We start from the raw sequence: 27,026 nt of genomic DNA, 5'->3' as shown, positions 1-27,026 counted from the left end.
TCAAATTAAATATAAATTTGTTGTTTTGCTACATCTATTACATTGGAAGAACATAATTATTGGTAGAAGCAGCTAAGCTCCAGCAGCCAAGGGTGGAATGAAGCGCTGTTTTCTCCTGCTCTCCTGTAACCCACTTCAGCGTCACCAGAAAAGCACACAGAGGGACAGAAAGATGTGGTGGATAACAAAATACAGCCGTTTATTGAACAAAATGGGGCAAGGCAATGTTCCCTTTACATTCAATGAGAATTCAGGAGTATGAAGCAGAACATGCTATACACACACAGACATCATACTTTGGTTAAATGTCATTCAGAAGTTCTATGCCAAACCTGATAAAATTATAGAGTGAACAGTCAAAAATAAGAAAAAACAACCTAGGCTTGCATAGAGGATTACTGTCAGTGTGCAATTTATATTTAAGGATTAGCTGTTGCAACGCAGGGTACACTTGCAGCTCTGAAGAATTTAAGCCTTCTGACTAATCCATCTCATCGCATGGCTAATATTTAGGTTCAACAGGCTGAAAGTTTATCCTGAAGAGCTAAATGAGACAACTGCAGTTATTTCTCTGAGGCAGTTAACTATATTGCAGTGCACAGATGCAGCTGGAGACACACCGTGGAGTCTACTTAGAGTGAACACTGATACAGTGGAATTTGTTTACAGTGACGGAGAAAATACTCATTTGTGTGTGCCACTGTCCTCTCTGGGACTCTCCTGGAAGAGACCAAACTGCACAGCTAAGCCTTGCCCTGTGCTACTCACGGGGAGGAGGTGGCTGATGATATCTCCAGCCCAGAAGCTGAGGGCAGTGCAGCTTCTCAACACAAAACCTGTGTCCTGCAACCTGTCCTAGGCGTAGCAGTCCAAGCGGCACAGCCAGAGCCTCCACGGCAGTGTTGTGCAGCCAGAAAGGTGCTACAGCACATATTTTAAAGAGTATAGTAAACTGGGATCTCTGTAGGTTTATACCTGTTCTCTGCAATTAAAAAAAAAAAAAAAAAAGGACAAGCTGCCTGTGGTATATGTATGTGAGGGGCACAGCTGTGCCTCAGCACTATATCCCACATCCACCTCCCAAAGCAACTGCAAAACTAAGCACTGAGCATCTTGAGAGAGCGGGGCAAAACCAGAACTGTCCATCAGCTGGGCATGGACATAGGGCAGAGTAACCCTCAAAGTCACCCCCCGATGGGAATTCCTGCTGCAGCATCCTCCCTGGCATCACTGCCAGGAGCAGGACAGCAGAGAGCTCGGTCACCCAGCAGTCCATGCTATGAGCTGTGCTTCATTTCCTATTGTATCTCAGACAGCCTTGCAGTGTCAGTGCTGCCTGGAGGAACGGCAGGAGCAATCTGCTTGGGGTGACAGACACCCAGGAGATCGTTCTGTGTAAGAAGCGATGAGTTTCATAGACTTGCTGCATTAGATTACAAGAGTGTAAACTAAGTAGGGGAATCCTCACACTGTCTCCACGTGCTCCCCTTATATATAAATTAGCAATCCACAGTTAGTTTGCATACAGGTCAATATGAATTAAAATAAAAACCTTAATAATAAAAATATATAATATACACATTGATCAATAGCAATAAACTGAATGAAAACACTAGAATGTAACAGTGGCTGTAGTTTGGCACAAAATAAAAATGCACAAAGGTCTAGCACTGTAAAAATAAAAATCCATTTTTTTTTTCCCCTAAGTAAGAGAATGTTATTAATCCTGATTCAAATCCTGAAAGGTGGGAATGCAGAGATATAAAAATACTGTACATACAAGATCCCTTTTACAGAGTGAAGCAGACTGCAGCATTTAACTTCTGTCCTTCCTCCCCACGAGGAGAAATTAAATGATAAGACTTCATCTGTCCCCTAACAACTGATATTTTCCCACCCCACTAAGTTCAAAACCACAAAGTTCTTTAAAAAAAGATGAGATTAACCTGTTGGATCTATCCATGTGATGACCACCTCTTCTTGCTGCGGGAAGCTATACAGTCCACATTAAGACAGTGTTTCATAGCAAGGTGACTCAGATCAGCCTGCTGAAGACATCGAGTATCCCTGCATGTAAGGCACGATCACGTGGGTTCGCCCAGCCTCTCTTTTGCAGACCATTGTGCTTCGGACAGAGGCGAGGAGGTGGCGAGAGCTCTTGCTGGTGAGATGTGCCTACTATGGAGGATTAGGAAGTGCCAGGATTTCACGGTGATGAATTTTCCACGTGGTGCCCGTTGCCTTGTTAATGCACAGAGTGAGAAAGGGATGCAAGACCTGAATGACCTGGGCAGGGGTCCCACCAAGGGCTCTGACATGCTATTAAATCCAGAGCAAAACCATAGGCAAAGCTACTGAAACTTGGCAAGAGAAGACAAGGAAAAAATAAAGTTACTTAAACATTTTTCTGTCATAGAAAGGAAATATTGCTCTGATTGTTTCTTTGTAAAAGATCAACTTCATTGTGCCTCTTTCTAGGGACACATGTGCAAGGTGCTGATTTTGCATCTCACCTACACAAGTGGCATCTTCTTGATTCTCAGCAGAACTGTGGCAGCTGAGCCCCAAGATGAACTGGCTCCTTGTTCATCCATGATCTTAACTCAACTCTTGTTGACTTCAATGGGACCATGGAATCTCCTTCCAAAAGTGGTTACTAAACACACAAGTCCAGTTGCAACCTTTGCCTCAGGAAGTCTCTAACCTGCTGACCATATGAGTCCCATAAGGTATATTAGATTAACAATTGCCCTGTTTATATGTCATTTACTACATGCTTTCCTCAGCTACCATTCCTAGCATTTCTGTCTCTATCGACAGGCATCAGCCCCTTCGAATAAAACCTCAGGGCCCCCCTTTTCATAAGGGCTATGGAAAAATAAAACAGGAGAAACACTTATAAGGGACAGCAAATGAATAAAAGTAGGGATTAAGAATTAAAAGGTAAGGACTAAGGGAGGATGTAGAGCAAAGCAGCCCATAAAGCATTCAGCACTCCCTGAAGGCATCCAAGGAAGCAGCAGATGCTCCTGGGATCCCTCCCTTGGGCTCTTGGCACCATGGCTGGAGAGCTTGGCTGGCCCAAGGAGGCCATTAAGGAGATCCTGCAGCTCCACAGAGTAGGCACTGAGGTGTTCTTCAGACTTTACCCAGCTTCCAAATAAAATCAACTGGAGTTTTCTCTCATATCATTTCCACTCCCACTGAAGTCAACAACTTGGATACTCCCAAGCATCCCTCTTCAATTAATAGGTTCTTCAAATGTCAGCAGGCTCAGGGTCTTCATGACTTTTCTGATTAGAGTAAGACAGAAGTTACATCAGCCAACTCCAGTGCAAGAAAGCCAATCACAGCCAGCTACAAAGGCCCAGGGAGGGCTGAATTCCTAGTTGGCCATTTCCCCTTGCCTTGTGCAAGGGGTCACCATTTTTCCCCATGCACAGTGAGTACAAAGCACAACCACTTTCTGATTTGGCAGGATTTTTCCCCATCCAGTTTTCACAAGTACACCAGATGATACAAGCAGCAGGGCCTTGACGGGGGTGTTTGTAGAAAGTATTAGCTCATAAAACCCCCACCAGGCAACCATTTCACAACAATAAATACTCTGATGACAATGGAGGGGAAAAACCCACAGAAAAAAAAATGGCATTTTCAGCAGTAGAAGCTTGACTGTTACTGAAATACAAAAATAAATTTTCACAAAATAAAATCATTGCAAATGAGGTTGCCACGTTGGCCCAAGTTGTCAAATAAAAAAGAAAAAACATACGGTCTATGTTGTTCTTTTTCCGGATCCTTTAAAACAACATTAACACTTCTGAATGGACAGAGATGGAACTAGAAGAGGGAACAAGGCAAGGACAGTAAAATCTAGCCACTGGCTGGGATATTTCCTGAGAAGAAGCAGCAAGCAAGCAAGAGCTTGCAAGTCACTTAAGGGCTCATGCAGGTGAGCAAGCTCACGGTCTCGAAGCAAGGGTACGCAGCTAATGGGATGCTGCCAATGCACAAAGTCCTATGTTACAACATTTTTGGCTAGTGTATGCCTGCAGCAGAGGTCTACTGGGGGTTAACTGGTTCTTCACAGGTAGTGAACTGCTGCCAACATCCCACTGGGGGTAGGAGATAGAAGTTTCTTGAGTTGTTGGTCAAGGCAAGGCATGGGCTCATGCTGTGGTATCAAACATAAGCTTGTAACTTATGTGAAGGAGTTGCCTTGTCTTCCTACTGATTTGTCTCTAACGGTCCTGACCAAGGACAACAGCCAAGCTTAAAGCCTTACAGCTGCCTTGGGGCTTGAATTGTGCATTAGTGCAAGAACAGAGAGCCATGATGTCTTCTGATTTCCTATTGATGCTCCATGCCAGCATCTGCTCTCCACAAAGCTCTACAGAACTGTCAGGCTCCTTTCCCAGGCAGGTTGGTGGTGAGGGCAAGTACTGTCACAGCTCTGCCTCCCCTCCTCAGCAAAGCCAGCAGCAGAACAAAGCAATGTAGAGGGGAGGCAGTCAGCACAGACATTGTGTGGACTGTTCAGCACTCTGTGTCTAGCTCAAAGTTGCCTGTAGCAGTAGATTTTGGATTCAGTGCTCAATGCCCATATGGCCCTCCTTCAGTCCCGTGTTTCCAAGACGTATGAAGGTTCAGACACAAGTTACTGTACTCAAGTGCATCAGCAACTGAGCTAAGAGTTACAGTAATTCCTGCTTGGCTTCAGTGAAATTCTTTGGCTTCTACCACACCAAAGCTCAAAGCAGGTGACCACAGAGGTCTCTTCAGGCATTTAAGTCTGTCTATGATTCTTCCCAATCCACAATTCAGCTTCATCGACTCCCTGGCGTGTCTTGAAAGTCATGCACCCAAGGTCTAATTTCAGTTGAAATTGTATTTCTTCTTAACTGTTCTATCCTATATCCCAGAGCTAAATGCCTGGTTACACACTCTACCCAGATTGCTGGAAACGCTAGAAAGAAATACAGCAGTTAAGAAATTTTGTTCTATAGGTAATTTCTTCCTCACCAGTCTGAGATTCTGGCTCTTGCTGGTGTATTGTTATGAAGATCCTCTCTCCTTCCTGCAAGCTTGCATGACTGTCAGGTTGGCTCAGCTGTCTTACCCAGCACAGGAAGAAACACGTTTCCTCTTATAACTCTCTTTGCTAATTCATCCTAATATGGAAAGGACATGTACTTCTGACGTTCTGCTGCATTGCCACAACCCAGCTCACATCTTGGATTTTCCTCCCTGTTAAACATGCATCTCTATTTGTCCTATTTGTCAAAGATCCAGCCAAAGCTTAAAAATAAAAGGAAAGCCTCAAAAGAATATGAGTGAGCTGTTAAGTCAGCTAGTTGATTCACACAGCTCAGTGGCGGCTAGATTATACTGCATTACTTAGGTGATCACATATGAGTAACAAATTGAAACAAGTGTTCCTTATTAATATGATGACATTTAAAGAGGGGATCCTGGGAGTGGAGGCTGTACCTCCCATTGGGTAAGGAATCAAGAAAGTTGCCTGGCAATTCCAGTAATGCTTGCTACAGAAGAGTCAGTACCAAAGCAAAGGCTAGCATGGTTTACTGCTTCCTACGGGAACCTGGAAAGCAAAACAGAAAAAAACATCTGTAAGGATAGATCCTGGTGAAGAAAATACTACCTGCAGTCATCTTTTACTTGTCCTGCCCTCTTGGATGTCTGTGTGATTTCCAGGATACCGTAGAGTCAAATGCCAAAGTGGGAACTGTACGTTACGTTACTCAAGCAAAAGGAAGGATAGGTCCACAAGAGAGGCATTCGCATTTCTTCTAGGCTGGGAATGGCACTGCAGCCACATTGCACAGTCTCAAAGAAAACTGAATGAACACTGGGCTTACAGACTCTATAAAGTGCCATCAACTTTCCAGCTTGTTTGATGAAGACAGAATGCAAAAGTTCCTCAAACTTTAAATTTTGGGAAGTAAACTGTCCACATTTAAGTCACAATCAGGGGAGCTGGAAGAACTCTGAGCGATTGAGTCAAACTCTGGCTGCCCCTTTCCTCCCCCAGAGTGACTACAGATAACTCAGACAATTGGCATTCATATTTAAAAAACTGGGGGGGGGGGGGCGACCCTAACCACACAGCTCTTGTGCAAAGCAATTTCAGGAAACAAGCCAACAAAGCAGTGCCGAGATGCTACAGGAACAAAACAAGCCTGTTCTCAGGACAAGTGTCTGTCTGATCATCCCATCCACCCGCCAGACAGGTGATACTGCGAGGTTTTGTCTTGGATTGTTTGATACTAGTGAGTCACCTAAAATCCATCATGTCATTGTCTTCATGTTATTTCTCCTTCATTTGCTGTCTGGATTTACAGTCATTCATCATTAAGAGATCACAGAGGACATGCAGAGAGCAGTTTGACAAACTCAAGGCAAACCAATTCAGCTTTTTAGTCTCTCAGCCTGCAACGTGCTCAGCAAGTACAAGTTGAACACTGACTAGCATCAGCTGCCTGCTGGGGCAGTAATATCCATTCCTCCTCTCTATTACCATCTCTTTCAAACATCCTCTCCTGCAGGCTGCTTATTTCAGGAAAACAGCCCACAATAACCCAAGTGCTGGGGCAACCATGAGCTTGATCCTACCTTTAGGAGAGTGCTCAGGTTTGGGGATCTGGCGCAAGGGGCTAGGCTGGCTTGTGTAATACCGAGTGTGTTCAAAGTCATTGAGGAGAGGCTGTGACCTGCCAAGCACAGTGAAAAAGAAGCGCTGGGGAAAAAAACCTCAAAGGCGTAACAGCATGGCAAAAGCAACACATCAGCTGCCTGGTCTGTCCCTGTGAGTGTGATGCAAACTGTCTGGCCCAGACTTTCCACCTGCAGACCAGCTCCTCTGAGCACAGCCTGTACTGTTTCTGCAGTGAGAAATGCACAGTATTTACTGCTTCTCATGGACTGCTTTCATTTAATAATAGTTTCAAGTTGTCAGGAAACAATTTCCATTATGAAGTTTGATGCAAACCTCACCCAAAAGAGCAACATTTTGAAGTGTTTAATTCTTGCCCAGTTTTAACCCCAGAGTATTTTAATAAGATCTGTCTCCACCTGAACACCTCATTTGTTGCTTCTTTTGCAAATTCAACAAGAACTTCTAGGCTCATATCTGGATTGGAAATCAAAGCCACTGGGGTCACTTCCAGGGTTCAGTTCCTCCTGAGGAACATCAGGCCAGGGTACCAAGTGATTCAGAAGCAGCACTGGGCTACAGCACGCTCCCATCAGCTCTGGGATGAGGTACCCCAAAGCACAACATGCTTGCAGGAGGGTGTCCACACGCAGCAGTGGGAGCACTGTACAGGGCTTAACTGGCAGCAAGGACCCAAGGGAGCAGCTGTGCAAATGCATCGTGATTACTCCTTCCTGCCCAGAGATGACATTTGGGTTTCACATCCCCAGCAGCTCTTTAACCCTCTCAGTGTTTCTCTGCCATTTAACAAATGTCACTGCATAAGCTCATCAATCTCCGTCAGCACCAGGCAGGGGGAGCGATACGGACAAACGCCACGAGCGCAGCAAGTGACGCGTGTCACCAAACACCTCACGAGCTCTGTGCCCCTCCATCTCTTTCCAGTGTTAAAACCACTGTTCTCTACCAAGCCCCTGTGAGTGCATTAAGCTGGTTGCCCCCACAACTCCTCCCTCAGCCTCCGAGCAGCTTCCTAACCGCATTTCCCCATTTTTACCAGCCAGTTCAAACTCACCTTGAAGACCTGTCGCCTTTGTGTCGCTGTGTTTCAGGCCCTTCTTTTGACCTTGAGCGCGTGGACTCGCTTGCATCATGCTGAAGGGAAGAAGAAGAGAAAGCATCTCATCTGCGTGCCTTGCAAGACACCAGCCAGTGCACTGAGGATGCCACAGCTCCACGCAGTCCTTTTGTGCTCAGTTTATACACACAACTAACTACAGCCAGACACATGCGAACAGCAGTATCAGAACTAGTTTCCAGTAAATGAAACTCAGCCTTGCTGAGCCAAATTCAATTTTTACTCTAAATACAAGACAGCGCCAGGGGACCCGTCCTGAAGCTGGGGTCGAACGCTTCGGTCAGTGTGTAATGACTGTGCACATGACTGGGCTGAGCAGGAGGGACCAGCTGCACACAGCTGTGCTCCTGCAACCACTCAAACAGAGTAAGGAGGCTGATAACATCAGAGCTACCTTCAACTGGCCGCAAGATTAACACAACACCCCCTTTAGCAGCTTACCTGTGCAGACCATGAAATCTGTTTCCTATCACCTTCCACATTGGCTAGCCAAGCCTCTGTAGTATTACTCATACAAAAATCTAGGCTTGATACACTCATTACTTTCATTATAGAGCCAATTTTGTTATGAAGCACAGTGACAACTGGAGCAGCTGCATTGTCCTTACATCTGTGGTGCCAAACAGAGTCAACTACTGCTTTTATTGCTACAGTCAGGATTCCAGCAGAGGGAAGATCCTGCACCAGGAGGACCAATAGTGCTTTAGGGAGGCCACAAGGTGCTGTGACATCCATCGGCAACATCCAAGGCCAGAGCCCAAGGCCTACCTTGCTTGAGACTGAAGCCAAAGAGCATCTAACCAAGGAGGTGGCTCCAGAAGGCTTAGGGAGCAGCTGAATAACAGGCAGCAAGAGTCTGCATCATTCCTTTTGCTCTCACCACACACCCTCACCTCCCTCTGGAAACAGGAATAACATTATAGCACTTCATTTGTGTCGCCTCCTGAAGCTTGACATACCTTCCAGTCTTGATCATGCCTCCTCTTTTCAAAGGAAGACTTTTCTCTCTCCTTCCCTTTCTTGAAAGCCTTTTTCTCCTCAGCCATCAAGAGTCGGGCAATTTCCTACAAGGGAAAAATACAGAGAGCAATTCAGACTTACTGCTCCTGTGGGTTTGAGTTATTTAAACCCTTTCCTATGGACAGTGGCTGAATGGGAAGGGTGCAAAGCCAGGATTTCATCCATCTGTGATCTGTAATCAAGTGACAGGGCAAAATTAAGACTGACTACATGCAGCATGCCCAGTGGATCCCTGATTTGCCAGAACTGTGTTTGCAGAGCCTTTCTGCCCTTTATCCCTTTTCCTTCAATGCGGGGGGGGGTCATCTTGCAGCATCTCTGATCTCCCATCTCCCTTGGGGCTCAGTTACAAGAGATGCTCTTACAGACATGAACTTCCTTCCTCTGCCATGGCTGCAACAGGTAGCGCAACTCCCTGCTTGGTCAGCCTGAGCACATACATGAAAACCAGCCAGGAGCAAACCTCACTGGAGCCCTGAACTTCCCCTACAAGGAGGGAATCAAACAACTAGAGGGTCAGAGGGGACAAGTGGGATTTAGCAGTTTCCACAAGTAAAGGAATAACGCAAACATTTGGCTTCTTGCTCACCTCATCTTGGGCTACTTGAGCTGCCTTCTGATCTGCCTCGTTAGCCTAGAAAAAAAAAAAGGGGGGGAGAGGGGGGCACAGCGGTGACATGGAGAAAAAACAGAGACAAGATAGAAAAGAGTAAGACCTCTGAATTAGTCATACCCATTAACCTACTGGTCAGGGCAAGTAGATGCCCATACAAATATGCTACCATCCTCTCCAAATATACTTAGGTACCTCAATACTTACCTCACAACCCAATGCCAAACTGTCATTTCAGCTCTTCAGCTGAGTTTTGCCCTCATCTATCTGCCAGACAACACCACAACACATTGCCCACCCTGCTTCCCCCTCAAAGATGGGCACTGACCTGTCTCACTTCTGGGCTGACCACACTGACTACACACCATCTCTACCTGCCTGGAAACGTTCATTTAATATCACTCTGCTTCAGTCATTTAATTTTTGAGTGTTTATTTCAGAAACTAGTGCTCTGCTGGCTAGATGTGAGCTGTCACTCCATATATGTGTGTATGGGAGACAAAGGTAATTACCAGAACACACAGTAGCAAGACCTTAGGTCTTAAAGTCACTATCATATATAAAAGCTTTACAAGTTAAAGTTGTCATCGCTGGCTATCTTAGTTCCTTCGAGTTGACTAAAGCATCCTCTCTGCTTACCAGGAGCTCTTCCTCCTGCAGCTTCCGAGCAATCTCTGCATCAGACAACTCCTGTTCCCTTCGGGGTGTATCATACGTGGCTTGCTTCATCCCCCTCAACTTAGTGCCTACAGAATTATGAGAGAAAACAATCAACTCGACCATTTTCCAAATGCTTTGGTAAAGAAATCCCCACCATCTCCTCAGCCACCTGCAAAAGCCCCACTCAAGGGAACCAGAGACCACGACAGCATACCTGCCAGACATCTGGTTTGAGTATCTTCAGCTGAGGTGCAGCACACACCTTAAGGAGGCTTCTCTATGCATATAGAAATACCTGATACACAATGTCTTACATGATAAATGTAACTATATGGCAGAAGAGGCCACATCCCTTGAAGAAGTCTTTGCTGACACAGCGATGCTAGCAAAGGAAGCTTAATTTTTCACACTCTGCGTTGATACAGATACACTGGCAAAACTGGGCAGCCCAACATCTGTTACAAGCACAACAGAGTCTGTGAACACACCACTAGAGCGGCACAGGCTGCAAAAGCTGCCTGGGACAGGCTCACATGAGGTTTCAGACAATTTCTTCCTTGGGCTGATCCATGAATTTTACAATTCACAGTGAGAAAGCAGCCAAGTAAACATTTTTGAAGTTCATGCAAGGTTCAGTTCTTGCTTTGAGTACAGAGTTTATCTGTTCATTTATTTTAAAGATAAACCATCTCCAAGTGATTTAAAATGTTGCATTTTGAGAGACTCTCCATAGTCTATTTGTATGAGGCCCTCAAAGGAGTCTCACTGCATCCCTGTTACAAAATGCATGACTTCACTCGCATACAATGAATGCCTTCTCCTTCCATTTGCAGTCTGAACTGTATTGTTCAGACATCTCAGACATCTAAATGAGCTTTCTGCTTTGTGTCCATAGTATACAAACACTCCAGATGTCTTTCTTCCACCTCAAACCCATAAAGTTTCACTCAAAACTTTCATACCTCCAGTTACACAATTTACACGTTTATTATAAATACCCGTTACATCTTACTGGGCCACCTATCAGGTTCCTTCCCATCTTGTAAGACCAAGGGAAAAACATGAAGTAACCAACTGACCTCAAAAAACTTTATGTGCATCTACCAACAAACTACCATCATACTCCACCAAGTATCCTGCAGACTTCAAACTGCAGGGGGCCAGAAACTTCATGCATCAACCCAGAATAAGACTGTGGAATAGGAAACCACCTCTTCTACAGGTATTAGAGAGGCATGTGGGGTTTTCTGCTTCTTGATTTGTTTGAATCAAGTGATCAATGATCTTAAGCAATTAACACCCCTCTTACAAACCATCTCAGCATAGGAAGAGAACTTCAGCTCTGGCATGTTATGGGTAAGCATATGACCTGGCCTTTCCAAGCTGTCAAGAGCTGCAATCTCTGGCCAGCACAGAAACTCTGGCAAAAAACACCAGTTTGGTCAGAGTTAAATTATTCAGAAGGCTTCCAAGGTCAAGGTAAACACAGTTTTACCATGCTGGAATGAACAACAGCGTGGCTAACAGGTTCCTGTACAGCATTACCTCTATGAAAAATAAAAGTACATTTCCAGGAATTGTTTGCTGGCCAGCCTGAGGCTGAGCTTTCTTCACACACTGATCTGTGCCAGGCTTCATTTGCCCAGAAGACAACAATAAACGTTACTTCCACATCACTTCTGCCCACGTTCGGGGGAGCACAAAGCTCATCATGACCACAGCTCACAGGAAGAGGATGTGAGCTTCTGGCTATTTTGACTCAATGTGATGGGATACTGAGTCACTCGGACCCACATTGTACCAGGGCAAAGACCTGCTTAATATCTTCCACTTCCCAAAGAAAACTTTTGCATGATGAAGACAAAGAATAATTCTCCCAGCATCTCCAGAGACAGACACGCATCATCATCCCCACCTTATCCAAGTGAAGACCAGTTAGGTGGCTTAAAGGACAATTTTCCCATGCTATGACAGACATAGATCCAAGTCTGTAAACACCTACTTTCACTAAGAGACAGGTCACCCTAACCCCCAGCATAGTTTTAAAAGCAGAAAGATGGATCCAGATCTTTAAAGCCCACCAGTCCCCAAGTACTACTGAACAAGAACTACACAGGTACAAGTTTCCCAGAAATATCCACTTGTACAGAATTTGACAAGAACTCCATCTTACAAACAGAGCCCAGTCGGACACCTAGTGCCACTACTGAACTTTGTCCTAAGTGAATTAATTATGTTGCCAGCAGGGTTTTCAATAAGAACTGGATGGAAATTGCTGGCTTGTTAGTGCTTAAGCTTAACTGTCCTCACTTACATCCTTGCATCCCAAATCAACAACACAAGCGTGATCATAACCTTTACTTTTTTGTTAGGTGTTTTTTTTCTCCTGTGCAAGGAGACCACAGCACAAAATAGATCATGAAAGCAAAAGCTGGTTGTTGGTTGTTTGGGGGCTTGTTTTGGTTTGTTTTTTTGTTTGTTTGTTTTTCTTAAATGCAGGATACCAGGGGCACCATTTCCAACAATACCTTCTTATTCATCCTCTGATGCCATGCAACATGTCAGGAAATAAACAGAGCAAGAACATTACTGGGCAAAAAGAATCTCACCAAATAAGGGAGAAACCTGGGCAGGATTCACCATGTACACATTGCAGGTGGATATTGGAGAGAAGCATCTTCAAAGGAAACAACACAGATGTCAGACACCAGGATGGGGCACGCAAAAGGTCCATCCCCATAGGTACGTACACCTTCCCCATCACTTGGTTACCTGAGTGTCGCTGGCAGTCTCCAACCTTCCCCTGGGTCACAGCGTGTGGGGAGGGGGAACGTCTCTTATGTCCTGCCCTTTTGCAGTCTCTCTCCTCACCCCTCCTATGATCATCTCTGGATTCAGCATCATGGAGCTTCTTCTCATGCATCATCCTGTGTGACGAGTGGCCTTGACGACGAGATTTGTGTTTTGCAGGGCACACCAGCCAGGTCTCCTGCTCAGCCTCCAGTTCCATCTCAAGAAGCGGAAGGTGCTTTTCTCTGTTTTGCCTTGTTGACTTACTGCTGTGCTGCACCTGGTCTGTGAGTCCATGCTCTGACTCCAGGTCAAGACTGAGAGGTCTCCAAGCCTTCTCCCTGCCGGCTGCTCTTCTCTCCCGTGGCTCCCAGCTATTGCTGTGGTCATAGGTGCTGCCCTCAGCCTCTCTTTCCAGGTCAAGGCTGGGATGTCTCCTGGACCTTCCCTGGCTGGCTGATTTCCACTCCTGCCGATGGCCATTGCTGGCCTCACTTGGTTGAGGAGACCTCTGACAATCCTCCGAGGTGGAATGCCTGTGTTCGGAGGCACCGTCGGACAAAGACAAGGGTGTTTCTCGGTGCTCTCTCTGCCGGTGCATGCGCCTGTCACCACCGCGTGCCCTGTGAGGCTCAGAAACCTGCTCTCTGGGTTCACCCCAGGGGTGCTCTGAGCAATGGGGGGGACAAACAACGAGTGGGTTAGTGATGCGGGGGTTAATGGTGGTTCAGCGAGGCCAGACCCACAGCATGCAGATGAGGGAGCTTGATGCAAGGAGAAGCTAGAAATCCAGGCAAAGCATGACAGGATCAGAAAGAAGAATAACAGGAATAACACGCTTGCAGGATATTACAGGTGACAGAGTGAAACAGCAGCCTGGCTAGCAGCAGGGCAGCATGGGAGGCAATGGGGTTGGAACAGAAAGCACAGGTCCAGCCCAGAAGCGTGTCTGAGCACCTCCTAAGACAAGGACAAGCCAATATGGAGATGAAGGACTTTTAATGATGCCATTGGGGCTGAAAAAACAGCCAGCAGAGCAGCTCATCTCCTGGTGACACGTCACTGCTGCAGGACACTGAAAGCAGCAGAGAAAGGCTTGCAAAGGAGGGTGCAAGGTGCAGGTGAGGCTGGGAGGCAATGGGGGTGGGGTGTAAGGCCAGGAGGAACCAAGCAGAGGATCAGGTTGGGTCCTGGTTTATGAGCACCGGTGCCTTGCCCTGGCTTCAGGCACAAGGTTTTTCCATTAAAAAAACAGCCTCACCTTATGCGGGGGGAAGACCCACATAAAGCAGAAGAGAAAGAGACAAGTGGGATGGGATTTTTTGTTTTCTTTTAAAAAAGCAATAATGAGATGATGGATAGCTGCAGATTCCAAATATGTTCCACCACAGACTGTCACATATCTCTTGCAGACTCACAAGTTTCAGGACCTGCACTTATTCATTGCCTAAATAAAAAGTTTAGGCTCTGACTGCAGAGAGGACTACAGAAATTTAAGGGCAGGATAAGACTTTACGAAACCCAGGCTCCTGATCTCAGCAATGTAGCTGGAAAAGCCGCTTACTCGGCAGCTTGGCGGGGTTGTTTCCTCCGTGCTTTCCAAAAAGCAGGTGGAAATTTTCTTTGCTTTTAGTTTCAGTAACAAACCTGACACAGCTATGAGGATGCAGCAGTCTGCCTGTATACAATCTGCTGATCGATTTATTTTCCAATCAACCTATTTGCTAAGAAAAATCATTGCACTTAGTGAACGATTATCTCTACCGCAGCTTTTCAGAATGAAGGCATATTTCTGAAGAAAAAAAAATTTCCTTGAAGCAGAGGCTGATTTGAAACAGACCTACACAAAAAAAACAAACCAAAAACCCAGCAGTGTAGGACTTTCCTTCTCCACTGCTGATTTTTTTTATAGTATCTAAAAATATTTAAAGTAGATTTCACTGCACATGAACTGCACTCTGTTCTAACAAGTAGTTCTGCCTTCCTTCCAGTCATCCAGATTTAAAAAAAAAAAAAAAAAAACAAACAACACCCAAAACTGAATGTTCCTTTCAAGTCATTCTATTCAGATAAAACTTTCAGAGCCAGCAAAAATATACCCACAGAAAATCCACCTTGAAAACAATTCTGTGCTACTTTTATGCAGAACAGGTCTATTTTTAAAAATCCAAGAAGTATAAGAGTAACCACAGCAGTTCCTGTTAACTGGTAGGTTTTTCTGTTCAGTTTTAGATCATTCACATGATTTACAGAAAACAAATATCCAATAAAACAATCTAAGTGACTTACTGAACAACGGAGACCAGAGCCTGAAAGCAAGAGTCAGTTTTTGAACGATACTAACAAGGGTCTAAGAATTAATTCAATTTTGTCATTAAAGAAAGCTCAATAAATGCAGCAGCAGAGAGCAGGGGATCACAAAAGAGCAAAGCGTGGCCACGCTGGGAATGGATCGCTGCAGGTAATACGACCATGCCAGACAGCCCGAGCAGAAGGTTTGCTTTTGGGGTATCTCGGGGCGATTAACTCCTCAGCAGGCACCGGTTCCTGCGGCACCTTCCGCAGGGGCCGTGTAAACACTCTTTAAAGTCTTAGTGTTACTCTCTGAAGCAGCAAGTGACTGAGCGAATACAGAAATGTTTTTTGTGGCACAGACACTTCTGGGAGAAACTCTGCCTTTTTTTCATGTTTATTTTTCCACTTTAAGAGCTCAGATTGCTCTGGAGCAATAGCCCTAATCCACACTCCTCCTAGATGCGGATAAATTTTTATTCAGTCTCAAGACAAACTAAAACCCAAACAAAGCCAGGGCTTTTTTTGCTTAAGTTCACAAGCAATGAGGATGATACAAACCGAGGATGCTGAAGCCTAATCAAATGGTGCCCAAGCATTTAAGAGGTTCCAGATCAACAGACTAAGATGATCCAGGCACCAAAATCCACTGCAGTCCTTTCTAATTTTTAAGGAGCAGGGATCAAGAGCAGCACTACTATGAATGGTCAGGCAGAACACCTTCTACCTCACCTCTGAGACTACAGATTACTGCAGGAAGAAAAATTAGACCCACAAGATATCCTGCTCCCCAAGTCCACACCACAACCTCAGTTCAGAGTCTCAGGCTTTTGTCAGCTGATTTCCGCTACAAAAATCCATCCTGTCCTACCATCTCTGCATGGCAGCACTATTACATATATTTTTTCAGGAACTTGTCCCATTTAATTCTGAAAAATTGAAGTATGGCTTGGCCATAAGACTCCAAGATCAAAGTCTTTCCCAGCTCTGTACATATAGCAGAACTTGCGGTCAGGAAGTTTCCACTTGGTTACTGTTTTGCACTTTGCGCTTTGTGTTTTCTTGGCCATCCTTGAACTTCTTCTCAATTGAAACTAAAATACTTTGTGTAAGTTCAAACAAAAGACATCTAAAATCGCCAATGGCACTGATGTTAAAATGAGAAATAAGAGGTTTGATCTTCATCTTCACAATCTGTTAATCAAAAGCAGCCCGTCTCTTCCCCACCACATTTTTTTGCTTTGAAGAAAGAACACAAGAACCACCACCAGTGCACAGCAAAGCCAACCCCGGATTGCTCCATAATTAAACACACCCTGATTCTCTCCTCCCAATTTAAAGAAGGTCTGTATTCAATCACAGAAGCCGACCAAGAGAAAGCAATACAGCGCTGTGGGTCATATCTTTTCCACAATGTACAGTCCCAGATGATAATCACAGCAGAGACATTCTGTGGAGATGACCTTGTTATTCAGTAAGTCATTCAAAGTGGTTGTGCTAATTTTAATGCTTGGATACATACCTTCAAGGAGTTATTTTTGAAAGGCTGTTCCATGAACCAGCATTTATTCCTTTACACATGTAGCTGTGCCAGCATTGCAGATGAGCACACGGAACTGCTTCTCTTTGAATGCAAACGTGGAATTGCATCTGAATTTCTCCCCCGCACGCTTGTGGTGTTACACAGAAGTAACTGGCTTATCAGTACCATCAGCTACTGTCTTTTTCCACAAGCCCTTTCAAAACATGCATGCACGGGTGTGCTTGCGCATATACACACCACACACCCTACCCCTGTCCTTTAGGCCATCTTCTAGGACATCAAAAGTTATAAAATTGTCTTCTCCACTTTTTTTTTTTTTTTTTAATATTTCCTGCTTCTAGAATAAAGTCTGATCCTGACCCTGGAAACTGAGGCAACGCTACAGTGCTGAATGCAGGACTGTAGGATAAGGGACATCTCCTGTACAGAGTTGCCAGATCACCAGGTTCACCTATACTGCCATGACCTTGATCCTTTATCTAGCAGACACATACCTCCATTTTCTGCATAATAGCTATCTTCATAGCCTGTGTGTCCCTGGGATTCTGGATAGTGCTTCTTGCGCTTTTTTTCTTCCTGCAGTTCCTTCTGTTGTAGGAGGCGGGCAATGTCCTGCAGAGATGGAAGAAAATAGACATTACCTTCCCCCTCCCAAAATATATCCAGATTCTTTTATTCAAATTCTTTATTCAGTTATAAAAATCCTGATAGTTTAATTTTTCAGACACGGCAACAACAGGGTTACTCTCAAATTCAACCCCTGGGCTGGATGGGCCTTCCAACTTAGTGGCTGACACAAGGGACCATCTCAGCAACCAGTATCCAACCTCACCCAGGCCCACCGCTGAGCTTCCAGCCCCGCGGCAGACTCACAGGTTCCTGCTCCACCTGCACACAAGCCTGCAACGCCCTAACAGCCAAAGCATAGCAGAAGGGACTGCATGTGCAACCTCCGGCTTTCAGTAAGGATTTGGAAGTCACACAAGTGCACGCCCACTCACATGAGTGGGCTGGACCTCCACCCTGGACTCCACCAGGGAAAGAAAAACACAGAGGCAAAGCCTATCTCCAGCTGAAGGCCTTTCAGACTGGAAGGAATTCCCAGAGCAAGTCATGAACTCACTTCAAACCGGCTGTAATTTACAGGGACTGTAGGATGCCAGGCAGGGAAATGCATCAATTTGACAGACAGAGGCTGAAGGAAAAGAAAATCGAAAGGGACGTTAGGAAGAGGGGACTAGGCGCAAGGCAGAAGCACTGTGGGGACTGCAGCCATTTATCTTCTGTCGCAGTTTTGGTAGATATGCCATCAAAGAGAATAGCATTCCATTTTCCTAATTGGTTTTCTTTCGAGATGACTAATGGATCAACAAGGCTTAGCAATAGCGAACAGCTCCCTGGGGCTTGCTCATTTGAGGCCCAGAAGCTTGCAAGTCAGTGGAGTTAGTCTGAAACTAGGAAGAGAAGCTAGAAGATACCAGCAAGGCATGCTAGCCCTTTGGATGCTATTCATTTAAGCCTCCCTAATCCTCAGGACCTTTGTAGAGCCACGCACGTAAAGTGCACATTGCAGGCAGGAAAGGCATCACTGAAATGCAAACTAAGAGCCAACACCTTCCAGAGCAAAGCCAGCCATTGGACGGGTGTTCAAGTACAAACTATTATTTCAGGATTCAGATCAGATCTGCTCAGTAACCAGCTTTGTGGAGGACCTGGGGATGCCACAGTCTCTTTACCAAAAAAAAAAAAAATCAAACCAAAAAGAAAACCCCACAACCTCCTTCCCCTGACAAGGTTAGCCTCTTCTAGCAAGTACAGTAAGTCTATAAATATACAGGCTTAAGCACATTATCTCCAGGACTGAGACAGCTCAGGACTGGCAAATCCACACAAACCATTTCTTACAAACTGGACTTGTAAGCAGGTAGGCTTAGTGCTTCATTTAAGAACCCTGCGCACCAGACTGGATGTGCCTCAAGCACAGCACTGGCATAACACTGCTAGCCACTACTGATACCAGAGAGCTATCACATATGCTGGGCAGCTACCACACCCTCACGTGTGACAAATACAAGACTAGCCCAACATATGGCCAGTACCGGTGTAACACAGAATGTCCACCAGGGTACACGTATAGATGCTGTGCCAAGGGCTACAGAAGGGGCTCTGATGTTTGTCGCTCTGCCAGCTGACAAACCTCTGGGGCATTGCGCAGCCTCACTCACATTGCTCAGGCTCTGCATCAGCACAGAAGCCCACCCAAAAGAAACACGGGGGGGGGGGGGACACAGACAGACGACGACACACAACCCTGGAAGGGAAGCGGTATCAATTCAAGCTCTCCAGAAGTCCTGTTGCAAAGATGGGCGGTCGTGCCACGCCCTGGTACCAGCTGCAGTCTAACTCAGTCCACAGCTATGTTTCAGCCACACTTGGGAACTTCCCACATACCAGCAGGAAGATAAAGAATATTTATGGCTTCTCCTCATCACTTTGAGCCACATTCATTTGAAAATTGCTCCCAACAGCACAAGATGCCCAGCATGCTGGTTTGACAGGTTGCAGGGACCTGTTGTCACGCTGCTGACATCCCAGCAGCTCTCTACATAAAGCAGGAAGGAAAGGTGCAATTCCCACAGCCAACGTGAGTAGTATGGCATCCCCTTCACCTTCACGATAAAAAATGAGACAGATGGTCACATTTATAGCACAAATGCTTTAGTTGGAGTGTTCCTCCCACTCCTGTTATCACAAGCTCCTCTTGGAAGCCCTTCCACGTCTGCCTGGGCACCCTTTCAGTATTTGCTTGGACTTAATGGTACAAGAAGAAAATGAGGTCTTGCACAAACTGCTGCATTTGTCAGGTAAGGAGAGATTCTTATTTCAGGTTCTTTCAGGAAACACAGCTTTGCGTGCAAGCTCTTCCTACAGAAAAAATGCCACTAGGTGCCTCTTGAGCATCTTAAGACTACTCAGACTTCTCAGGAAACTATCTGTAATCAAAAATGGGGCCACACTCCAGGCTCACACAGGTGTTCCTCCACTCTATGGCTTTCTTGAATACCCAATTTGACAGGCTGACACAACAAAGTGATCAACAAGCCAAATCCTTTGAACACCATGGACAAGCCACACTGCCCACTCTCAAACAACAGCAGCAGAGCAACATTTTGCAATAAGAAAAGGAATCTGCTAGCAAGAAACTGCATCAGGGTGTTCAGGCTGTGAAAGACTAAATTGAAAATGTAAGAAGGTAATGGAGAAGGCCAGAGATGGATCACTGGGCTGAAGGTCCTGCTGAAGTCTTTGTACCAAAGACCAAGCAATCATGACCCACGATTCTCTCAAAAGTAGCACCTGTCTGCTTGCATTTGAGAAAGCAAGCAGATCGCAGACTGCATAAACAGTTACACTTTCCCACACCAGGGCAATGAAGAGCTCAACAAGACCCACCTATTACTTGCCCTCTTCATTAGCAAGGCCACTGGTATCAACAACACTTGTGACCCTCGAGCATGAGGACTATCACTATATCTTATTCCTGTAACACGACTCCTGGAAATCTCTGTGCATACCAAGATCTGTGAGGACCAGGACTGACACCATGCAAGCCAACTCCTGTGGCTAATGACCGAGAAATGCCTGCACTGAAAGGGCTGCTACAAATAGCCCTGCCATCCCTGCCGCTTTAAAGGTTACCTCATCTTTTTCCTCTTGCCTGCGGCGCTGCTCTGCTTCAAATACCAGCTTCACTTGGATTTCCTGAGCGATCTCGCAGTCCTGTCGTTCTCTAGAAGGCAAGGAAACAAGGATTATAGGCAGCTAAAGTCGCAGGCATCAGTCAGCCTGGAGAAAGAGATAAAAGAGCTAAGGAACCCATCTGATTTACACAGAAGAATTATTACTCAGTATTAATGCAGAACCTATGAATCCTCACCAGGGACCACGACTCCCTGTACTTACTGCTGGCCAAATTTAGAAAATAGCTCCCAAAACATTCACAATCAAAGTATAAAGCAAGAGAAAACAGATTCATAAGCAGTTTGCTAAGAAACGAGGTAGGAACCATAAGATAGGGCAGGGCAAGGTAGCGCACGGGAGTCTCTGCACACAGTCTAATTCTGCTGAGGAGTTTTTGTACATGTGGTGCCAAAGGAGGGCTTTAGGGGTATGGTTAATGCAGGCATTTCTGGTAAGTGGTTTTCACATGAAAGCCAAGAAAGGGACAGTGCAGAAATGCTGATGGTAAAACACAGTACCTAGGCCAAGCAGAGGCTGGAGGTGGCAATTCAGTAATGAATGAAAAATGCCGCTGAGGTGGGATGAGACACAAAAGCAGAACCAGTGCCAAGAGGCAAGAGAGCGACGTGCGTCAAAATGAGGGGTGAGGGAGCCATCGTCACAGTGCCAGCACAGATGTGGGAACAACACGAGACTGCATTAACCAGAGACAGACAGATACCAGAGTAATTGAGACATGAAATGAGAGTTGCGTCTGTGTGGATAGACAGGAAGGCCGTATTTCAGGGACATCATACTGAAAGCATCTGCAAGAATTGTGCCGTACTCTGCCACGCACTCTGATGCCTGGTAAACAGGCTGGAACAATGGCCGGGGTTCCTTAGGGCAACCCAGAAAAGGGCTGGGGGATTTGAGAAGAAAGATTAAGAGCTCTTTTTTTTTTTTCAGCATTGTTGAAATTGAGCCAAAGCCTAGCTCTGAACAGGTCAGAAAAATAAATCTAAGCTATCTCTGCAACTAAGACTACTGAAAGGCAAGGCATAGAGGGAGTTGAGAATGGGAACAGCAACAGGCAGAGCTTGCTTTATTAGAATACAACCTTCTGAAGAATATGCTGGCAATGACCAGACAGGTGATGGGAGGACTACCAAGAGCGTATTATGGAAGTCAAGCAAATATTTCAAGAGAAGCAGGTTCAGCCATGTCAAAGTTGTGCCATGTGGGCTGGAGCAACTAGTTCTAGGCTTGAGCAAGGATCAGGGCATAAATGACCTAGAGAACTTGGAGGCAAAGGACTGGAAGAGCGTCTAGGACATGAGCAGAGGAAATTAAAACAGTAAGTGCAGACAAGCACTTTTGGTAGCAAAACAGAGAGAAGTTGCAAGGCTCGAGCGGTCAATGGCACCACGCAGCCTTCTTTTATAGAAAGTGAAGAAGAATGAGAGAAACAGAGTGGATATGTGGCTTAGGGTGGGGAGAAAGTACACTGTGACAAGAAGAGAGTTTAGAGGACAAATGCCACCAAGAAACAACTAATGTGTCATAAAGAAGGAAAAGGAACACGCAGCAAGAGGGAAAAGAAGCTTCTTTATTTCTGTCAACTGCTCCTTGGAAGCAGACCTGCAACTAGGTATGGCACATTATTTATATGAACCCCAAGTACATGCGAACCCCAAGGCAGTGTCACAACACGACATTTTCTTCCCTTTCCCAGACCACCACACTCACAAACACTTGTGCATATTCATAAATTGACCCACATCTATAGATGTCCTAGAAGGCACCCATGAATTTCAGTGTTTGTAGGGCTGGAGTTATCAATAGGTCAAACAACTTCAGACATCAGTTTCTTTCATCCAGGTAATAAAACCTGGCATTGTGTGTGTGTGCCTACGTGTGTTTCGCTTGCGTCCAGGGAGAGACCTGTTCAAAGGCACACAAGCTCACATAGCAAATCTAGTTCTTGAGCCTGCCATATAAAAAAGGGACCTTGGCAAACCTGGTACCAGCAGAGAACCACAGTCCCCAGCAAAACAATAGCTGAATATGCAAATCCTGGGGAGCAGACTGTCAATGGGCCTAAGATAGTGGATCCCTTACAACCCCAGTCTCAGAGGACATGAATCCAGGTAGAAAATAAGTTAGAAAGGTCAGACATATCAAGGCATTGCACGTCTCCAGTTCCCCCGGCACCTGTGAGCAGAGCTAAGGTGCCAAGTTCATCACCACCAACTGACGGACTAAATGCTTAAAATACATCTTACTGCAGGAGACAGAAACAGCTAATAGTCTTTCAGAGCCAAGGCAACAAGGTCATTGCCTCTCCATTCGCAGCAAAGAACACTAGAAGTAATGCAAAAGCAGAAGCATTTTCTTGTTCCTGATAACATGCATCTTGGAATACACCATATCAATCTCCAAGAACCACTGAACAGTAACAGAAGATTAGATTTTGGGTTTTATTGCTCAGTGGTAATTAAACACTGAGATTTGATTAGTTAATTGACATAAGCTAGTGTTTCAATTTGACTGAGCATAAGAAAATAGGTTAAAGAACTTTGACAGCTCTTCTTGTCCTTCAGTTTCTTCAGTGTGAGTTCAAGTGCCCATCAATCGCCAGAAATCAGCCAGAGCAACACAAACACCACCATCCCCAAACATCATGCCTAGGAGTGTTAACAGTTTCAGGGAAACTTTACATCAGTTTAAGAAAAAAAAAAAAAAAAAAAAACCAAAAAACCAAACCAAACAAAAAAAACACAAAAAAAGGTCAGTGCAGTCAGAAAGCTCCCATTCATGTTGGCTGTAGCAACTAATTGTTGCCAGATGAGGAGAAAAAATAAAGGGATTTAAGGGAACTGTTCAAAGGAACTGTTCACATTAGTGCTACAGAACCATGACAGCACTGGGAGCAAAATGAGGAAAGAGCGTATTTTCACGGTATTTCCGACAGTTATTTTAGCAACCTTGCTACTATGCTTGGCACTGTGCAGGCTGCTCAGCTAGATGTGAGAGATGCTTTTAAAGAAGCATGAAAATAACGTTTGGTGCTTCCCTGAATTCTTAAAAAGAGAAGAAAAGTTATTTCTATTCTCTCACTTATCTTCACAAAGTCCTTCTGAGAGAATCTAGGATTTGAAAGACAGAAGAAAGCCCATAAATTTGAAGAGGTTTTTTGTGTTCCCTGTTTCTAAAGACCACCCAGTTCTGCCCCTTTACTCCTCCCATCACCTTGCAGTGTCAAACTGTCCCAGACAATACATAAAGCAACAACAGCGAGGATCACTTTGTTGCCAGAACACGCTGATCTTGCACAATGAAGAGACAGTGGGAACGTACAGAGAATTAAGGAATAAAAAGATCCAGTTACAAAAGGATGCCTCCAACTTTTTTACTATTCTTGCAGAAGAGCTCATGCTTTCAGGAGCAGAACTGCTGCTGACACAACATTTTGCATCAGCAGTTCTGCCTGTAACTTGGCTCACAAAGTTTGTAAATTCCATTTTACAGAGTCCTACAACAAGAAAATTGGTTGCAGTTCCCAACAAGTAACAAAAAGGAATCATCTCTGCCATACAAAATTAATTTTTATGTTGTCATTTACACGCTCACATCTCTAATTAGTAATAAAGACAAAACTATTGAAAGAAAGCACAGACTTGAGATACACATGTATCTACCCAGTCCTGCCTGAGTATGCTGGGAACACTGAGAACAGTGGCTAATTTGTCACGCCCCAGCTTCAAATCTTTTATGAGCAGCTCCTTTGAAGCCAGTCCAATATCTCGCACATCTGCAGTACAGAGCTCTTCCACTCCATCGCTGTCTCTGCCACATGAGCCACCCAGGGTTTGTGATCCACCACCAACTGTACCTGGTGGCATCACAGAGCACGACACAAGCCGGGAGGCCACACAGCCCCTGGGAGATGCGTCCCACCTTGCAGACCCTGCATTTGCAGGGAGCCCCATCAGAAAGCAAGCTCCTATCTCTCATCATTGGGATCTGACTGAGCCCTCTCATTTTGTTACATCTCCTGCATTGCAAGAGACTAAGGGGGGGGGGGGGGAACAACCAACAACAACAAAGAAAAGCACCAACGTCAACTCTGGATTGGAAAGTACAGTTTGTTTTGCCCTGCACTACCATATTTCATTTCTACACCAGCTCCACAGCCTAAGAGCCACGGCACACAGAAAGCCAAATCAGAGGCCACAGGGTTAGATCTGGTGTGTGGGGCCTGAGCAAACTGGATCACATATTAAACATTCTCCCACAGCTGCGGCAGAAGTCAGTGACTGCAAGAGAAGGCCTGTCCCCCAACACCCATCTCCACCAAGCAACCCTGGGGCGGCAGCTCCTCTTTGCAGGTCACTTCACCCTGGAGTGTCTGCAAGCGCAAGCAGCTGCTTTCAGCTGTTCCGTGCAGCAGGACACCAAAAAGCATTGTGCCCAGTTCCTCAAAAGCACCAATCAGGCACAATGCAAACACACCAATATCTGCAATTTCCACAAGAAAGAGAATTGAATGTAACACTGTGTATTTCTATGGTGCGGTTTCTTCTTTCTCAGACTTTAGCCAGGGACAAGGTCAATGCAAGTGGCCAAGTTACCCCACTTTCCCAACAGGCAGCAGAACAAGAAGGCTCCTTCCCACGGTCAGAGAACAGAATCCAAGACAGGACAGGCCCCAGGGCCACCTACTCCCACCCTGTCCTCATTACTCTGTGCCAGAGCCTAGTATCAATACTTTTATGGCAACGGATAGCCAAAGGAAAAAGGAAACAAAAGCAAAAGGCTCATCAACCTGAACCCCATGTACTGTCAATCAACTCAAATCAAAGCAGTGATTTTAGTGCTCTGACCAAAAGGGACTAGCATTTCAACAGCTCCATCCCAAACTCACAAGTCTTTTCGGTGTTTCTGGCTTTGAGCACGTGCTTTCAGATCCTCCTCTTCTTGCAGTTGCTTGGCCATCTGCAAGTCATGTTGCACCAGACGATTACGCTGAACATTTGTTGCCAAGTGATGCTCAACTGGAAATAAACACAGACAAGAACCCCCAAATCAGCCTGCAGAACTTCACAGCGTGAACAAGACAAAGCAAGTGGGAGGGAGGTTCCAGGCCAGAAAGGAAGACAGTTCTTGGCAGGGACACATCATATAACATCCCTAAAGGTGGGGAAGTCCTGAACCGAAATTACGCTAGCAGCTTGAGATTGCCTCTTTTCAGCACTGAGGAGGCTGTATACATGTGTCGGTTACCAAACCAAGATCTGCATATCTTAAATTGCATCCAGATTTATATGGAATGCTTTTTAGGCTTTGAATTTCATTTTTTCACAGGAAATTACCCTAGATTAATAAAGTGGGGCTGGAAGGGACCACCAGAGGCTAGTGAGGATGAGTTGAACCTAAACCACTTCTGATGGATGCTTCCCTAATTTGTTCTCTAGAACCTCTAGAAGAGGAAACTCCTCTCACTCTCAACATAATCGGTTCCAGAATCTCACTACCTTTATATTTAGCAACAGAGCAACTGAGTACTACAGCAAGTCCTTTACCATACATGGATACTGCCTGCAAGAAAAGAGGCTACATGAGCTGCAGCTGAGAGCCAGCTTCAATTCAGTGGTCTCAGGTTCCAGCAGCAAGGGCACAACTTCAGCACAAGCTGCACGCTTGCTGGAGTAGCTGGAATGGTATTAGCACCTAGTACTGGTAGATACCAATGGTCTTGGCACCCAGCAAAGCAGAACAGAGAGGTCACCACACCTGAAACTGCAATGCAAACATATCCCAAGTAATAGATAAGAATGTTAAAAAAAAAATCACCAGTCACTTTGAAGTTCCTGGCTGTACTTTTCTTCCACCTTTTTAAACCCTACAGTGTACAGCTGCCCTACCTCAAAATGTCTTCAAAGGAAGCCTCCTTTCAAAAGGCAGGCATCAGCGATTCTGAAGTAAGTAAACAAAACAGACCTCTTCTGGTTGCACCTCAGGTCAGCCTATAAAAACTTGAAGCTTCCAAAATTGCGAGTAATTTCTAAAAACATTGCACAGCAATAAAACCTCAAGTGCACTCCCACATGCAATTTTGTCACAAATGACATAAACAAACTCAACTCTAAAGGAAAGCACAAAATTGAAACATGAAATGCAACTATCTCTAGGGTACAGTGTGAGCTGGGGCAGAACGCAGAGTAGTGTTACAGGACAGTGAAGACAGCAATAACCTGTACTCCGTTAAAAAGAATAAAAATAAAATAAAAGCAGGGAGGATTTTGCTTAGCAAAACCAAAGTCAGATATCTGTTGGGACAAATTTGCTTCAGTTTGTTCCAAAGATCATTCCTACTTACTCTCTTGCTCCTGTAAGTTGTAGGCCAAGGTATGATCTTCCAGAACAGCGAAGTCTCGGCACACTGGACAAGGAAACAAAGCCAAGAGAACTAGCATCAGGAGCAAAAACAAACAAACAAAAAACCCCACACACATCAAAAGAGCTATGGGGGTCGGGGGAGCATACATGCTTTCTGCTAGCCAAGGTCTGGACT

General features: G+C 45.2%; 1 protein-coding gene across 3 annotated transcripts in view; it reads right to left on the bottom strand.

Moving 5' to 3' along the window:
- Positions 1–173: 173 nt before the first annotated feature.
- CCDC50 (coiled-coil domain containing 50) overlaps positions 174–27,026 on the bottom strand; it is a 44,045-nt gene continuing 17,192 nt past the window's right edge. Inside the window, exons 2-12 of one of the 3 annotated variants that reach the window (XM_087740145.1) lie at positions 26,832–26,894; positions 25,377–25,506; positions 20,429–20,519; positions 17,224–17,341; positions 12,877–13,563; positions 10,084–10,190; positions 9,421–9,465; positions 8,771–8,875; positions 7,749–7,828; positions 6,634–6,731; positions 174–5,602 (exon numbers count right to left, since the gene is read on the bottom strand). In XM_087740145.1, coding sequence (XP_087596271.1) covers positions 5,583–5,602; positions 6,634–6,731; positions 7,749–7,828; positions 8,771–8,875; positions 9,421–9,465; positions 10,084–10,190; positions 12,877–13,563; positions 17,224–17,341; positions 20,429–20,519; positions 25,377–25,506; positions 26,832–26,894 — 1,544 coding nt within the window. In that variant the 3' untranslated portion in view covers positions 174–5,582. The remainder of the gene's footprint in view (positions 5,603–6,633; positions 6,732–7,748; positions 7,829–8,770; positions 8,876–9,420; positions 9,466–10,083; positions 10,191–12,876; positions 13,564–17,223; positions 17,342–20,428; positions 20,520–25,376; positions 25,507–26,831; positions 26,895–27,026) is intronic. The other 2 variants (XM_087740147.1, XM_087740148.1) reach the window with 2 other exon arrangements.

Source organism: Nipponia nippon, unplaced genomic scaffold (genome assembly GCF_047370975.1).
Source record: "Nipponia nippon isolate SJK-2023a ecotype South Korea unplaced genomic scaffold, ASM4737097v1 scaffold_7, whole genome shotgun sequence".
NCBI classification, from domain to species: domain Eukaryota; kingdom Metazoa; phylum Chordata; class Aves; order Pelecaniformes; family Threskiornithidae; genus Nipponia; species Nipponia nippon.
Note: the sequence above shows the minus strand (reverse complement) of the source record. Positions and strands in the feature narration are given on the sequence as shown.